Source organism: Pogoniulus pusillus, chromosome 25, assembly GCF_015220805.1.
Source record: "Pogoniulus pusillus isolate bPogPus1 chromosome 25, bPogPus1.pri, whole genome shotgun sequence".
NCBI lineage: Eukaryota > Metazoa > Chordata > Aves > Piciformes > Lybiidae > Pogoniulus > Pogoniulus pusillus.
This window is the reverse complement of record NC_087288.1, coordinates 11,958,779-11,973,266: the sequence shown is the minus strand read 5'-3', so window position 1 is coordinate 11,973,266 and position 14,488 is coordinate 11,958,779. Positions and strand designations below refer to the sequence as shown.

Below are 14,488 nucleotides of genomic sequence, written 5' to 3'. Positions count from 1 at the left end.
CTAGTTCCAACCCCCCTGCCATGCACAGGGACACCCTATTCTAGATCAGGCTGCCCACAGCCTCAGCCAGCCTGGCCTTAAACACCTCCAGGTATGGGGCCTCAACCACCTCCCTGGGCAACCCATTCCAGCCTCTCACCACTCTCATGCTCAACAACTTCCTCCTCACGGCCAGTCAGAATCTCCCCACCTCCAGCTTTGCTCCATTCCCTCCAGAACTGTCACTCCCTGAGAGCCTAAAAAGTCCCTCCCCAGCTTTTTTGTAGGCCCCCTTCAGATCTTGGAAGGCCATAAGAACGTCACCTGGAGTCTCCTCTCCTGCAGCCTGAACAGCCCCATCTCTTTCAGTCTGTCCTCACAGCAGATCTGCTCCAGCCCTCTGATCATCCTTGTGGCCCTTCTCTAGACACACTGCAGCATCTCCACATTCCTCTTGTAATAGAGGCTCCAGAACTTGATGCAGTACTCCATGTCAGGTCTCACCAGAGTGAAGTAGAGAGGGAGAATCACCTCCTTCAACCTGCTGATTCTGATGCACTTCTCCTGATGCAGCCCAGGCTCTGGTTGGCCCTCTGGGCTGCAAGTGCACACTGTTGGCTCATGTTGAGCTTCTGGTTCAGCAGCACCCCCAAGTCCCTCTCCTTAGCAGGACTGAAAATAAAATGTTCTGACTCTTTACCTTTGCTGCATTTTGTAAAATGAGTTATGTCTGTTATAGAAAAGAACATATTACATTGCTGTAGCTGCAAACTAATGAAGCATGTTTCTAAGTACTTAGATCAATGAATATTGCTACCCATTCTAGTCATGTCATTCTCAGGCTGTCCAGGCGGGGGCGCTGGCCAAGCGTGGCCAGCATGAATCAGACTTGAACCTAGCCTAGGGAAGGATATGAGGTAAAGTTCTCATTCTGGATTTAGGACTTTTTAAAGATGGAGTAGATTTCGTTTTCAGAATCCTTTGCAACTAACAACCACTCATACTGTTTTATTTTAATAACCCATATAGATAATTTGGTTTCTTCTGCAAAATGAAGAATCAGTGATTTTTAAAACGTCCCCTTTATACCTTCAAATTGTAATGGGCCCAAGTAGAAAAGTTATATAAATTTAAATTTGTTGCCATTCAGTTTCATTAAGCACTTCCAGCTCTACCTACCTTCAACATTGCTGTTTATTCACTTACATCAAGGGAAGAGCTAGAAAAAAGTAGAAGATTCTCCTTTTTAATGTGCAGTGTAGAGCTCAGCATGCTCTAAGGTCTGCATGGATGTGTACACATAGATTTAGCATCTAAAATAAGACCAAAGGAGAAGAAATGCTGGGGAGAGAGCGGCTGGAGGGCAGCCAGGCAGAGAAGGACCTGAGAATGCTGGTAGATAGTAACTGAACATGAGCCAGCAGCGTGTCCAGGAGAGCCATTGGCATCCTGCCTTAGATCAGGAACAATGTGGCCAGTGTGACAAGGGAGGTTATTCTGCCCTGTACTCAACACTAGTCATACCTCAAGTCTTGTGTTCAGTTCTGGGCTTCTCAATCCAAGAGAGATGTTGAGATACTGGAAGGTGTCCACAGGAGGGCGCCAAAGCTGGTGAGAGGCCTGGAGCACAGCCCTGGGAGGAGAGGCTGAGGCAGCTGGGGGTGTGCAGCCTGCAGAAGAGGAGGCTCAGGGCAGATTTCATTGCTGTCTACAACTACCTGAGGGAAGGCTGTAGCCAAGTGGGGAGTGATCTCTTCTGCCAGGCACCCAGCAACAAAACAAGGGGACACAGTCTCAAATTATACTGGGAGAGGTATAGGCTGGATGTTAGGAGGAAGTTCTTCCCAAAGAGAGTGATTGGCATTGGAATGGGCTGCCCAGGGAGGTGGTGGAGTCGCTGTCCCTAGAGGTGTTCAAGAAAAGCCTGGCTGGGGCACTTAGTGCCATGGTCTAGTTGACTGGATAGGGCTGGGTGCTAGGTTGGACTGGATGATCTTGGAGGTCTCTTCCAACCTGATTGTTTCTATGATTCTATGATTATTTTGTTCAAAGGAGATAAATTATGCTATTAGGCATAGGTCATATACATCAATGGTGGTTCCAGGGTTTTAATTCATACTATTTAAAGAAAATACTTCATGAATTCATAGCTCTAATTTTGTTGACAAGGTTTTCTAAAACAGGCCAGGCCAAATTAGAATTTAATCTGTATTAAAAAGTAACATTTGACAATTGCTACAGGGAAATGCATGAAAGGGTGAATATGTGCTGAGACTGCACATCTGTAAATGGATGCACAGATAAGGAAAGTAAGCATTCAGCATTGCCAAGCTCATAGTACCCTACATCTTCTTTTCCAGCTGGTATTTCAATCTAGGTTCTGAAATAGTGCAGTGGATTTCCTGGGCCTTGGGGCTTCTGGCCTTGTATCTGACCTCTGTATTACACAGTTATGACTGCTTGCAAAGAACCAAAGCCAAAAGTTTTCATCCACATCCCCGGCTGTCAAGACACAGGGACTTCTGGGTGTAGATGCTTCGTTTTAGAAAGGCAAGATAGAACATTGTGTTCATCTTTCCTTTCCTCATGCTTCTCCCTGCACACGCACACACAGGCACACACCCCAACACAGACAGACAAAACCCAAAGCTCTGATGAGGCCATACTTCTTCAGTACCTTCCATGTAACCATAGAAAGCATTCAATAAATATTAAAGCTTCACAGCAGCAAAAGCATTAAACCTATTAAGTAACCAGAAAGCTGAAATAGCTATCAGATGGTCAGCCACAAGGTTAGGGAAGGCTCAGGAGTTAATTTCCATCTGAGCTCTTTATTAATTCTTTATTAACCTTGTAACAACAAAACTTTGGCTATACTTTGTCAACCAATGAAGAGTACCAGTTTCAAATTATAAGACACTTCTTGTTGAGGACCTATAAAAATATGTCTGCTTTTTAATATCTCAGTGTTGTTTAAAAAAACCAAACCACTAAGTTTCTCCTGGATCTAGAAACTTAGAATTAATTAAATGACACATGAATAAATATATATTAATTCTTTTTTATTAAAGTATCAAAACAAACTTAAGAATAGAAAACAAACTGTTTTTAACGCATTTTAAGGGTTCTCCTGAATAAAGTATGCTTTAGAAGACTCATGCAACATACTGTTACTGTCCAGCTGTTTAAACTACTCTTTTCCTTGGCACAGTCAAACAAACTTGAGTACCATCATTTCTAGAGTAGCGTGCAGGAGCACGCATGCACACACACACACACACACACATACAAAAGCAGTAGAAAGCAGCTATGACTGTGCATATAAAGAAATAAAAAATAGATTATTTTTCTGACAATGGTAGTGGTACCATATTAATATTTGGCATGCTAAGTAAATAACATCAAGCAACAAAAGCATGACGCCTGCGTCACCAGTGATATGGTTAAAAGCAACTGTACAAATTCCCTAGGGGAGACACATGAATTCTGTCATTATATTCTAGTCTCTATGGTAACACTTTTTAACAGTAGAGGAGGCAAACAGTTTAATCTGCTGGTATTTGATGCGCAGAAGGCAAAGCCAAGGTGTACCAACCCAGAGTGATTCCTTGGTTTTGTATTTCCACGTTACAGAAGTCAAAGACCAATGAACATTTTTTGACAAGTTAATTGTGACACACTTCACATATATCCGTTGTCTGATAAACAGCTGGCCCAAATCCCCACGGAACTTGCCCTCTAAGCCAGAAAGGTTGCAGCAGAGGCTCCAAACTCTGCCAACAGAACATGAATAAAATACTCACTGAAGTCAGTGGAAGCTCTTTCCAACATACAGAAAGATAATGGATTCTGAGGACAGAATCGGACCTAGTATGTCATCTTTGTAATACATTCACTTTTCAGATACATGAAGTACATATCTTTAAAACATGACATAGGACATTACAATATATCCAGATCTTAGGAAAACATACTCAGAAGTTCTGTTGCAGAATAAAATGATCATATAAGGTATGATATCTGATAGACTTATCCGGGACTTGCAGGGTAAGAAGCTTATGGCTGAGGTATCTTTAAGTTTAGCTTTTAGAACAAAACCACGATTACAACACTGCATAACTGGTGCAAAATATTATGTACTGTAAGCTCCATCCTTATTGTCTCCTTTGTTTAAATTGTGACATTGAAGAGCTAGACACCACCGAGAGAGGTACAGAATTTTGGAAGGTATAATGTCTGCACCCAATCAGTCAAAATACTCTCATCTGTGGAAAAGATGAAGGGTTAAGTGTTTTCTATAGTGGTGTCTCAGATACAGCTGGTAAAGTTTAGGAATATATAATATTAACCACCAAGAGATAAAAGCAAAAAGACAGCGCAACACTTGTGTTTTCAGTTTTATCTTGCTCACAGTATTTATTCACTCTACCCATTATGATGTTAGTGATAAATAAGGATAATATTTTCTTTTTTTTTAAAAAAAAAGCAAGGATATATTTTATAGGATTAATCAATCTGAGGATTTCACAGAAACATCAGAATTTAAACACGCCTAGCATCAACTGTTTTGCCCAGCAGCTCTTCTATCAGTTAAAAAAAAAAAAAATCTGAGGTTAGTATTTAATAAAAAATAAAACCCATTATTCACTTCATTGAAACTCTTGCCTCCTTTAGACTCTAAGTAACACTTTTAATTGACTGCAGTTGCCACTCAAATGTAAAATAAAAGTAGCTGCAATCATAACTTTTCTCTCTGAATAATCATGCAAAAAGAAAGTATTCCTGATCAGCATGGAAAAAGATGTCAAGCTCTATGCCTGTAAGAGCTGTCTGCATAAGTAGACCCACTGAAATCCATGAAACCTCTTCTGTGAGTGAGAGTTAAAAGCATGAATTAAGGTTTGTAGGATGAGATTCTAGATTAAAACAAACAAACAAACAAAAACCAAAACCCCAACTCAACAACAACAAAAGGCAAACAAACAAAACTTTTCATGACTCATGAGCCTGGTATTCAGTTCTGCAGATCTTTACTTCGGCAAAACCTGTACTGATCTCTCTCCAAAGATAGTTTCTTTCCAGTGGGTCTAATGCACCAAGTCACCACATGGTGGTATGAGCTGCTCTTCAGCAATTCAAGGAGGAATCGTAGTCCCCAGATGGTAGTAGGTGGGGTTCAAGCTCATGAAATACAAACTTGGCTACATGGCCGTTTTGCAAGAGACATTTCTTTGTTACACCTGCTAGGCTCTTCAAATTTAGTCTCTGAGATGAGTCATAGAAAAAAACCACACAAGTGTTGTGAAAAGAATAACAAAGCTTGGTTGAAACTAAAGGCTTTTTGTGTGTATGCGTGTTAGGTTAGAATGCAACATTACACATCAGTGCGTTCTGCCAGAAATCATCCTGGAAACTTTGAAACTTCAAAAATACTCTCAGTCTGCTTTTCCTACCAGCAAACAGGAAAAGTAATGTCCATCCAGCACAGCTGTCTGTACCATGTGCATTGGAAGTCATAGTGTTCTAGCACAAACATTGTGAGTGCAGATACTGTAATACTAGCAGAGCTAAAACTTCTGAAGCCGTTGTCTATAGCTCCTAGGAACAGCAAGTATGACAGGTGCAAAACCTATATTTGAGGCAGAAGACTCTTCAATTTAGCTGAGACCAGATCTTCCAAGGGGGAGAATCGCTGTCAAGCCAAAATGATTCTTTCCACGTAAGAAAGCAATCTGCCCTTCCTAAAGGATCTTGACTAATAGAATCTTACACATTATGTCATATCCTCCATGGATTCTGGTAGTTGTTAAAAATGCTATAAATATCTCCACAAAACACCTAACCTTGTAATGTTCCTTCTTTGATCTGTTGAATAAAAAGATTCCTTTCATCTTCAGGTGTCCTTCCGTTCTGTGCCCGAACTATACAAGTGGGCCTGTGAAGATTTAGCATGTATATCAAATGCTGCTTCTCATTCTTTAGCTCTTCAATCTGGGCTTTTAATTCTGCATTGATAGTTTCCAGCTTTTCGGATTCCTAGTCAAAAAGGACAGACATCACTATTAGACTGAGTACTTTAAGTAGGCAATTGAAATGTTTATCCAAGAGTTGCAGTCTCTTAAGGGTGAGAAAGCATATGGATAGCAAAGAAAGAAATTGCACATTCTTAATGTCCTGTCCCCCAGCTGGTAATTGTCTAAAAAATATATCAACATCAGGCCTTTAGAGAAGTTAGAAATCAGATCCAGGCTTGTATTCACTTACAGTGACAGGTACCCAAAGCATTATCATTATCTTCTGCAAAATTATTTTGAACTTTTTGGATCAAAAATTGACCAGAAATTATCTGTGCTTCTTACCAATTCCCTGGAACATCATGGCACATATTTCTAGACTCATATTAAGCTTCCCTGGAACATCATGGCACATATTTATAAAACCATGCCAAGCTAACAAAGTGAGGACATAGCTTTTTTTTCCTGCTCCTAGATATAGGAGTGAAGGCAGGTCTGACCCTGCCCTACAATAGTTATGTTTCATGGCAGAGCAAGTGAAGACACAACTGAGGTCTTCAAACAGAGAATTCAGGGCTAAGCTATTCTGCCACTCATTTCATAAAGAAGTCAGAAAATACCTGTCTGTGTTTGTAGGCTCATGTTCTCCACAATGACTATTATATGAAACATGATTTTACTTATTTTTGTGGTCAGTGTACAGATTCAAATTAATATTATACCTACAGACAAGACTGATCACTGAAAGAGTAATCTCTATTCATTTTTACCAGATTTCCACTTAATTCCAGTTTTAACCAAATGTGGTTCTAATAGATAACACACTAATTGTTTTTAATAAGTAATATTTTTGAAGGGTTTACAGAGTTTTGGGTGGCATCTTTCTGTATTTCCTATCATGCTCTGTGATCCTCAATTCAAGAGAGATGTTGAAGTACAGGAATGTGTCCAGAAAAGGGCAACAAAGCTGGTGAAGGGCCTGGAGCACAGCCCTGTGAGGAGAGGCTGAGGGAACTGAGGATGTTTAGGCTGCAGAAGAGGAGGCTCAGGGCAGACCTCATTGCTGGGTACAACTACCTGAAAGGAGGTTGTAGCTAGGTGAGGGACAGTCTCTTCTCCCAGACAACCAGCAACAGAACAAGGGGACACACTCTCAAGGTGTGCCAGGGGGGGTCTAGGCTGGATGTTAGGAGGAAGTTGTTGCCAGAGTGAGTGATTTGCATTGGAATGGGCTGCCCAAAGAGGTGGTGGAGTTGCTGTCCCTGGAGGTGTTGAAGCAAAGCCTGGATGGTGCACTTAGTAGTTGATTGTCTAGGGCTGGGTGGTAGGTTGGACTGGATGAACTTGGAGATCCCTTCCAACCTGGTTGGTTCTGTGATGCTATGACAGCATCTCATGCTATCTATTCAAATCCTAGCAGGACAAGAGATTTAGAACAGCTCAAACCAGTCACTTACTTTCTGCAAACATTCTGTTTTTTCCTTCTTTTTGTTGCGGCACTTCGCAGCAGCAATTTTATTCCTTTCCCTTCTTCGCTTTTTCCTTTCATCCTCTTCAGGAGAAAACTGTCCCATAAAAACAGATACACAGATACAATCCCTAAGATGTCTGTAAACATTTGACCTCTGGTTTGACAACTTTGGCATTTTTAAAAGCAACACAGGTAGCTCTGTCAGTACCCATATTGTGAATTCCATAAGAATGTGGTTCTGACCTCGATTGCCATGCAGTAAAATGGTAATAACTCCCTTTGACTTGCCACTGAAAATCTGACTGGCTCATTTTAAATCAGTGGCACTCAAAAGACACTGACCCAGGCAGCCTCCCACATCTCCATGTCCCCTGCATGTCCCAAGGAGGAAAAGCAGTGAGAAGCGTGGGGATCACAATGGATGATGCCATGAGTGAGGCAGCAAGACAGCAGGAAATTAAAGGCAGGGGATATCAACACTCTCCTTTGAGCTTTGGTTTGTTTCCTGTGAGGGCTCAGACCAAGGTGCAGTTCTTTTCCTAACTTAAGCTATTTTTCCACTCTGTAAGAGAAGTGTTTTTCACAGAGATTATCTTCTTGAAGTAAAAACCTAGTATGGACATAACATGCCATGTGTATCTCAGTCTAGCCCACGTGGGTCCCACCAGACTGTCCTCAGTGAAATAAAACTTCAGTAGTGACTTGTTCCAAGTTCAATCCTCTCTTATGAGGACAGACTGAAAAAGTTGAGGCTGTTCAGGCTGGAGAAGAGGAGACTCCCAGATGACCTTCTTGTGGCCTTCCAGGATCTAAAAGGGGCCTACAAAAAAGCTGGGGAAGGACTTTTTAGGCTCTCAGGGAGTGACAGTTCTGGGGGGAATAGAGCAAAGCTGGAGGTGGGGAGATTGAGACTGGCCATGAGGAGGAAGTTGTTGAGCATGAGAGTGGTGAGAGGCTGGAATGGGTTGCCCAGGGAGGTGGTTGAGGCCCCATGCCTGGAGGTGTTTAAGGCCAGGCTGGCTGAGGCTGTGGGCAGCCTGATCTAGAATAGGGTGTCCCTGTGCATGGCAGGGGGGTTGGAACTAGATGATCCTTGTGGTCCCTTCCAACCCTGACTGATTCTATGATTCTATGGTTCAGCCACACGTAGGCAGGAAAAGTAGAGTAGTGCTTGCTTTAATCAGCCTAAAACACTGTCCCTAGTCCACAACAAAAAATAAAATATCCAATTATAGTGTAAATGAGAAATACCAAAGAGTTTCCCAGAAGCACTTAGCAAAAAGCCAAGCAGTAGCCTTAAAAGGATCAAGTACAGTGGACAAGGTCTAGAGTTGATGAAATTACAGCTATTGTGGTGAAAGTTTATTAAAGAATTAATATTTCACATGGAAATGCTATTCAAAGAGCCATACCTCTGTTTTCATGATTGATGTTTCCAGTGGCCTTTCAGAAACTGTCACGGTGTCCAGTGTAGAAGACATCCTGTGGAACTGACGCTTATTCTGAATGGCAAACCTCAGTTCTTCTTTCACCAGTGGGGTTAGATTTGCAAAATCATCAAACCCCAGTGACCCTGCAGGGGACAAAGTGGGAACAATTGCGGAGGCACTGACTTCTAATGCAGACACCTGGCCTGAGTGTTGGACCATCATTTTGCTGAAAGGTAAAAAGAGATAATAATAATAATAGTATTTCAGTAACTTTAGGAAGGCAAATCATATCTCCTCTAGGTATATATCATACTGTGAACAATACTGTACTGCTTGCCTTGCTTCAGTGTCCCAATTCCCCAAGTACCCTAATCTCTCTCTAGAGATAGGCAGTTGAGAATTTGGTCACTAGCAAAAACTTCTACTTTATCTCAACTTACAGTTGGTATTTCAATATTATCATAGTATTAACCCATCACACAATTCCTAGGTTTTTATGAAAGGCAATGTTGGGGCAAGAAAAAAAAAGTGTGTGTGTGTATGTGTGCTGTGAAGTTTTAAACTGGTAATGTGTGTCAAATGAGAATAGAGTGAACAGAAAGAGAATAAGGAACAAAAATCAGAGAGCAAAGAAATGTTCTTCTTTAAAGCACAGAAAGAGCTTAAATGTGTCTCTGTCCTCAGAGCTCCACCACCAGAGATTCCAGCTTCAAATGGACAGAGCACACATTGATCTCAGCTGCATTTAGGCAGAGCTCAACAAGTTCTAGTAGAAACTGAGTCTGATAACTATGAGAGGATCTGTGGCAGAAGTTTAGAGAGTTGTAGATCTGGCTAAAAACTTCTGGGAAATGGTTAATGGTAAGAGCTGGCACGAAAGTAAAAGTCTGTACAAGCCCTGGGGCTTCTAAACATAGGTGTAAAGCTGTCTGTTTCATTCCTTTGCTCTTGTAAAATCTGAAACTGTCCTCATGTGCCTTCAACCAAGGGTTTGAAATTCCTAAATATTTAGGGTCAGATCTCCTGCTGACATAAAACAGAGTGACTGGAGATAATTCAGGGGATTTGTGCAAATGGACACGCATGGAGGAACCTCATTTCTAGTAGTTTTGCTAGAGAAATGAACCTTCCCAATATTGCTCTCTGCTTTCTCCCTTTGAGTCATTCTTCAGACTTTTTTACCCAGTTTTAGAGGGAGAAAGGCCCACTATGTTCTTTGTGAAAACTGATGACCCCACTGAGGGAGAAAGAGGCAAAATTCAGCAGTTAGTCATCTCCAAACATTGTGGTCAACCTAGCTAGCGGTTGCACCCAGCTCTGCATGACATAGGCCATCTCTTGCCCAGAAGAGGTGAAATAAGAGGTCTGGGAGAAAGCTGAGCACTTTTTGTGAGTGGCACAAAGGACAAAATGTGCAAATCTATGGGAAAGCAGATTGGATTATTTCCTTTATTCAAAAAGCAACTTGTGTTACATTGGATTTTACTGTTTTCCAGAGTGGGGACACACTCTGGAACATCTCAGGGGGCTGAAACATCTCAGCTATAAGGACGGGCTGAAGGAGCTGGGGTTGTTCAGCCTGGAGAAAAGGAGCCTCCAGGCAGACCTAATAGCAGCCTGCCAGTATCTGAAGGGCGTCTATGAGAAAGCTGGAGAGGGACTGTTTACAAAGGCCTGTAGTGGCAGGATGAGGCTCAGTGGCTTTAAATTAGAGATTGAGTCTTAGGAACAAAATCTTTGCTGTGAAGGTGGTAGAACACTGGAAGAAGTTGCCCAAGGAGGTGGTCGAGGCCCCATCCCTGGAGATTTTCAAGGTCAGGCTCAACAAGGCTCTGAGCCACCCCTCATTACAGGGGTTTTGACTAGATGACCTTTGAAGGTCACTTCAAACCCAATTCATTCTTTGATTCTATGATTCTGTGTTGATTTTCCAGCATACTTCAGCATATGTATTTTGAAGGAGTTTTTTAATAGCTGATGGGTAATTACAGCAGGTTATGTACTCTTGATTAGAACTGTAATTATCACAGCCAAGTCAATTATCATTAACTTAGTGCAGGTAAGCAAAGAGCTGCCTCAGGGTAGCAGTATGGGTAAGTTAAATTTCCACATGGTCAACCCAGGCTTGCACAGTTCCTCATACACTACTCTAACTCAGCAAGAAATGTCTGGGGTCAGGTGCCTTGACAAGAAGATAGATTTTACCAAGAGATAACCTAAAAATACACTGGGAATCCACACTGGTGGAAGTGAGAATGGAATTTGGTTCATTGCTAAGTGACGTAAATATTAAAATCTGAGGACAGCCAATTCCCAGTTTGTAGGAAATACCATGTCCAGCTGCAGTCTTCCTCACTTCTTCCTCATCCAGTCACCACAGAGAGCTGAACATTTCCTGAAGTCTTAGGGTGGAATCCTAAACCCACCAAGAGGGCTTTTTCTGTTGACCTCAATGGGGCCAGGATTTCACCCAAAGTTGTTAAAGATGAGGAAATTATTTGGAACAACTTGTTATTCAGAAAGACCTTGGGAAATTTATGTAACTCTTTTCAGAAAGCCCCTGCTCATGAGTCACATTTAAACTGATACAGTTTAATCCTGTAATCTCAGACAGCTATCAGTTACTCTTTTCCAACAAGTCAGAATCAGCCCTCTAATTTCCAAATGAAGTCCTCCCAGCAATATTTGCCATTTATCAGCATTCAACTATTCAACTCATTTAAACAGGCTAATTCCAGATGACTCTGAGCCTCTCGTCACTAGCAGAAATTTCAGTCACGTTCACTGAATCAGTCTCCTTGGCTTCATTCAACAAAGTTAATTCTGTATAGCTCAACCAACCCAGGAGTCTTGACAGTAAAACTGCTTCTCCAGAATTAATTGGGCTATTCAGTTTTGAGCTCTGGTGGGGTTTTTGTTTTTTGGGTTTTTTTGGGTGGTTTTTTTTTTCCCAGTTTAGGTGAAGTTTTAATTAAAGGCAGCAGCAGCATCAGGGGAAACCAAGAATATTTGCACCCAAGAAATTGTGTTACTTGTGGAGTTCTACAACCTAGTGCTAAATGTACCACAAGCATCAAGAAAGCCCTACTACCATGTCTTCAGTTACTCTCATCTGTCTGTCACTGGTGTGAAAAAAGGAATGGCAGGGTGCCCATGGGGAGGGAAAGCACAGAGGCGTAAGTGTCCTTGTCCATGGAAACTTGCACTTCTCCTGAGCCTGAACAGCTCAGTGACCTTCCAGACATCCTGAAAAGCATCTCTATTGACTAAGACTTTAGGTAAGGGAGGGCCTACTAGGTGGCTGAGGCTTGTTTAAGGATTTGTGCCGTAAGCCAAACCTCATTTTGCAGAGCTGTTTGCCACTTGTTTGTTTTCCTGGGCCTCCTTCTTGGGGCAGAGCTTCAGGACAGTGCTTTCAGCCTACTGATGGGATTGCTATGAGCCTCTGTCGTATCAATAACAAAAACAAGCAGCCTTATGTCAAAGCTGTTTGGTAAGCTTCCCTTTTCATAACAACACAGTAGAAGTTTTCATATTTCAGAGGAACAAATAGGCTTTTAGAAGTTAGATTTTGCTATTAAAAAAAGGCAACAAGTTGCATTTCTTTTTCATGACTTTTGTACAAACTCTGCCTCTGCCTATAAGCCGTCAAGAGCACTGTCTCATTTTGTCTGCATTTGTAAAGCTGGGGAAGCAGCAGGAATAAGAATAACAAGCCTTACATCATGGTAATGTTTTGGTTTACTTTGTTAGGCCATGTAGGTGGACCTGGGCTTTGGACTGCTTTGAGAACTTCTAAAGTCACCGACACTGAAGGTGCTGAACATTTCACAGACTTGCACCATCAAGGCACAGCTTGTTCCCTGCGTGAGTTATTGCTTCATGACTTGGTTTTGGAATACTCCAAAGAGAACAGCTTTTTCTAATAATGATATCTCCTCCAATTCAGGTAGATCCAAACAAATTTATTCATTCATTTTCTTCCTACTTTTTGTTTGTTCTTTTGCTGAGGATTCTTTCCATCTAGAGTGAACTTTTACATCTAATTTGCCCATGTTTTCATTCAAGACATACTTCCCAGTTATGTGTTTCTATTATTTAAGGGTATCGTTGTTCATTACCAATATTAACAGTGACCAGGTTCAGTCTTAGCCTTTTTTTGCTTAACTGCAGATTACTGCAGTTTATTTCTTCATATGAATTCCTTTTCTGGTGCTGATGCAATAAACTCCGATAACCATTGAGGTTAATCTTAAACAGCATTAAGAGCAATTACACTTCACAACCTCTGTGCACGCTGCTTGACCTCAAGCTTTCTGACATCCCACATCTTTCCCGAACCATTTTCGGCTGCCTTCCGGCTTGTCAAATGCTGTTACTAGGAGGGAAATTGATTTCCAACAGGAAACTAGTTCTCTGAAACAAGTTTGCCGTTGTGTCACGCCTGACTTAATTAGGCAACAGTTTAGCAACTGATCTTCATGCGGAGACGGGGGGACAGAAGGAAAAAGCCAATGTCCGCGGCTCAGTCCCGAGTTCCCGCTCTTTCGGTGCGCCCGTACCCGCCGTACCTATTCGCGGCGGCGCGGGGAGACACAGCCTGGCTGGTCCCACCTGCCCCTGCGGACCCTTGGGGGCCGCCTCTGGTCGCCCCAAACCGCCCGTCCACGCCGCGGGAGCCCCGCCGGGTCCCGCTCCTTGGCGCGCTCCCTCCGCCGAGGCCGCCACCGCGCGGTGCCGAGCGGCGCTGCCGGCCCGGCCCCGGGACAGCCGGGGCTCGGCGGGATCTCTCCCGGCGCTCACATCTGGCGGCAGTACCCAGGGCACAGGGATCGCCCGGATGGGAGCGCCGGGGGAGGGCGAGCGGGCGAGGGGCTCCGGCGGGGGCTGCGGCGCCTTTCCCCGGAGCTCACGGGAGGTGGCGGCACCGCTGCCCCGAACTTCGCTTCGGCAGCAAAACTTTTGCTCCCCGCGGCCCGCGGCCCCATCGTCGGGCATCTCTCAGTGGTGGGACAAACCTCCCACGGAACTCAGCCCCTTGACCCGTCCGACACGGATCCCTCGGTGTCTTCCTTCCCACTCCCACCTACCTTCCTCCGCTGCTGCAGCTTTCTCGGACGGAGAGAAGGGGCTCCGCACCCACGCTGCAGCGCTATCGTCCCGTGGCCGTTCCCTCTTATCCGCTTGCTTCCTCCGGGAGAGCAGCTCTCGCCTCTCCCCGCTCCTCTGCCTCTCGCCTCGGTTGCATCACCCCCCTTATATAGCCGAGCGGGCAGCGCTGGTATTTACTCTGGCGGCGAGTCCCGGGCTGATGTCATGCTATTAATAGCCTCCCCGAAAGAGAGGGAGGAGGGAAGCGAAGCCTGTAGCAGTGATGCAAGGTTTCCCTGCCGGCACGGCTCGGCACGGCGCGCTCAGCCCCGTGCCGTGCCGAGCCGTGCGGGGTGGCATCGCAGGTCCCCTACCGTATCCCTCGGCTCTCTGACAGAGGAAACCAGGGAGTCCCTAGAGGAGAGGGCTGTGGTGAAGGGGCTCTTGCTTTCTTTATTTGCTTCCGTAGCTTCCTGGTTTGTTAAACGGCAGAAACTGCCTTC

The 14,488-nt window shown here is 43.7% G+C and overlaps 1 protein-coding gene across 1 annotated transcript; it reads right to left on the bottom strand.

Annotated features, from left to right (window-relative positions):
• Positions 1–4,461: 4,461 nt before the first annotated feature.
• On the bottom strand, positions 4,462–14,113 carry ATF3 (activating transcription factor 3). Its single transcript, XM_064164066.1, has 4 exons — positions 13,985–14,113; positions 8,877–9,120; positions 7,451–7,558; positions 4,462–6,015 (listed from the first exon to the last, which is right to left on the bottom strand). Exons 2-4 carry the CDS (start codon positions 9,114–9,116, stop codon positions 5,818–5,820), a joined length of 546 nt encoding a protein of 181 aa, XP_064020136.1. The 5' UTR covers positions 9,117–9,120; positions 13,985–14,113; the 3' UTR covers positions 4,462–5,817.
• Positions 14,114–14,488: the final 375 nt, after the last annotated feature.

Excerpts from the sequence above, each read along its gene's own strand:
- ATF3 (XM_064164066.1), bottom strand. The coding sequence starts at position 9,116 with ATGATGGTCCAACACTCAGGCCAGGTGTCTGCATTAGAAGTCAGTGCC. Across the intron at positions 7,559-8,876 it reads CATCAATCATGAAAACAGAG|TTTTCTCCTGAAGAGGATGA; the intron begins GTATGGCTCTTT and ends TTTATGGGACAG. Across the intron at positions 6,016-7,450 it reads AAACAGAATGTTTGCAGAAA|GAATCCGAAAAGCTGGAAAC; the intron begins GTAAGTGACTGG and ends CTTTTTGACTAG.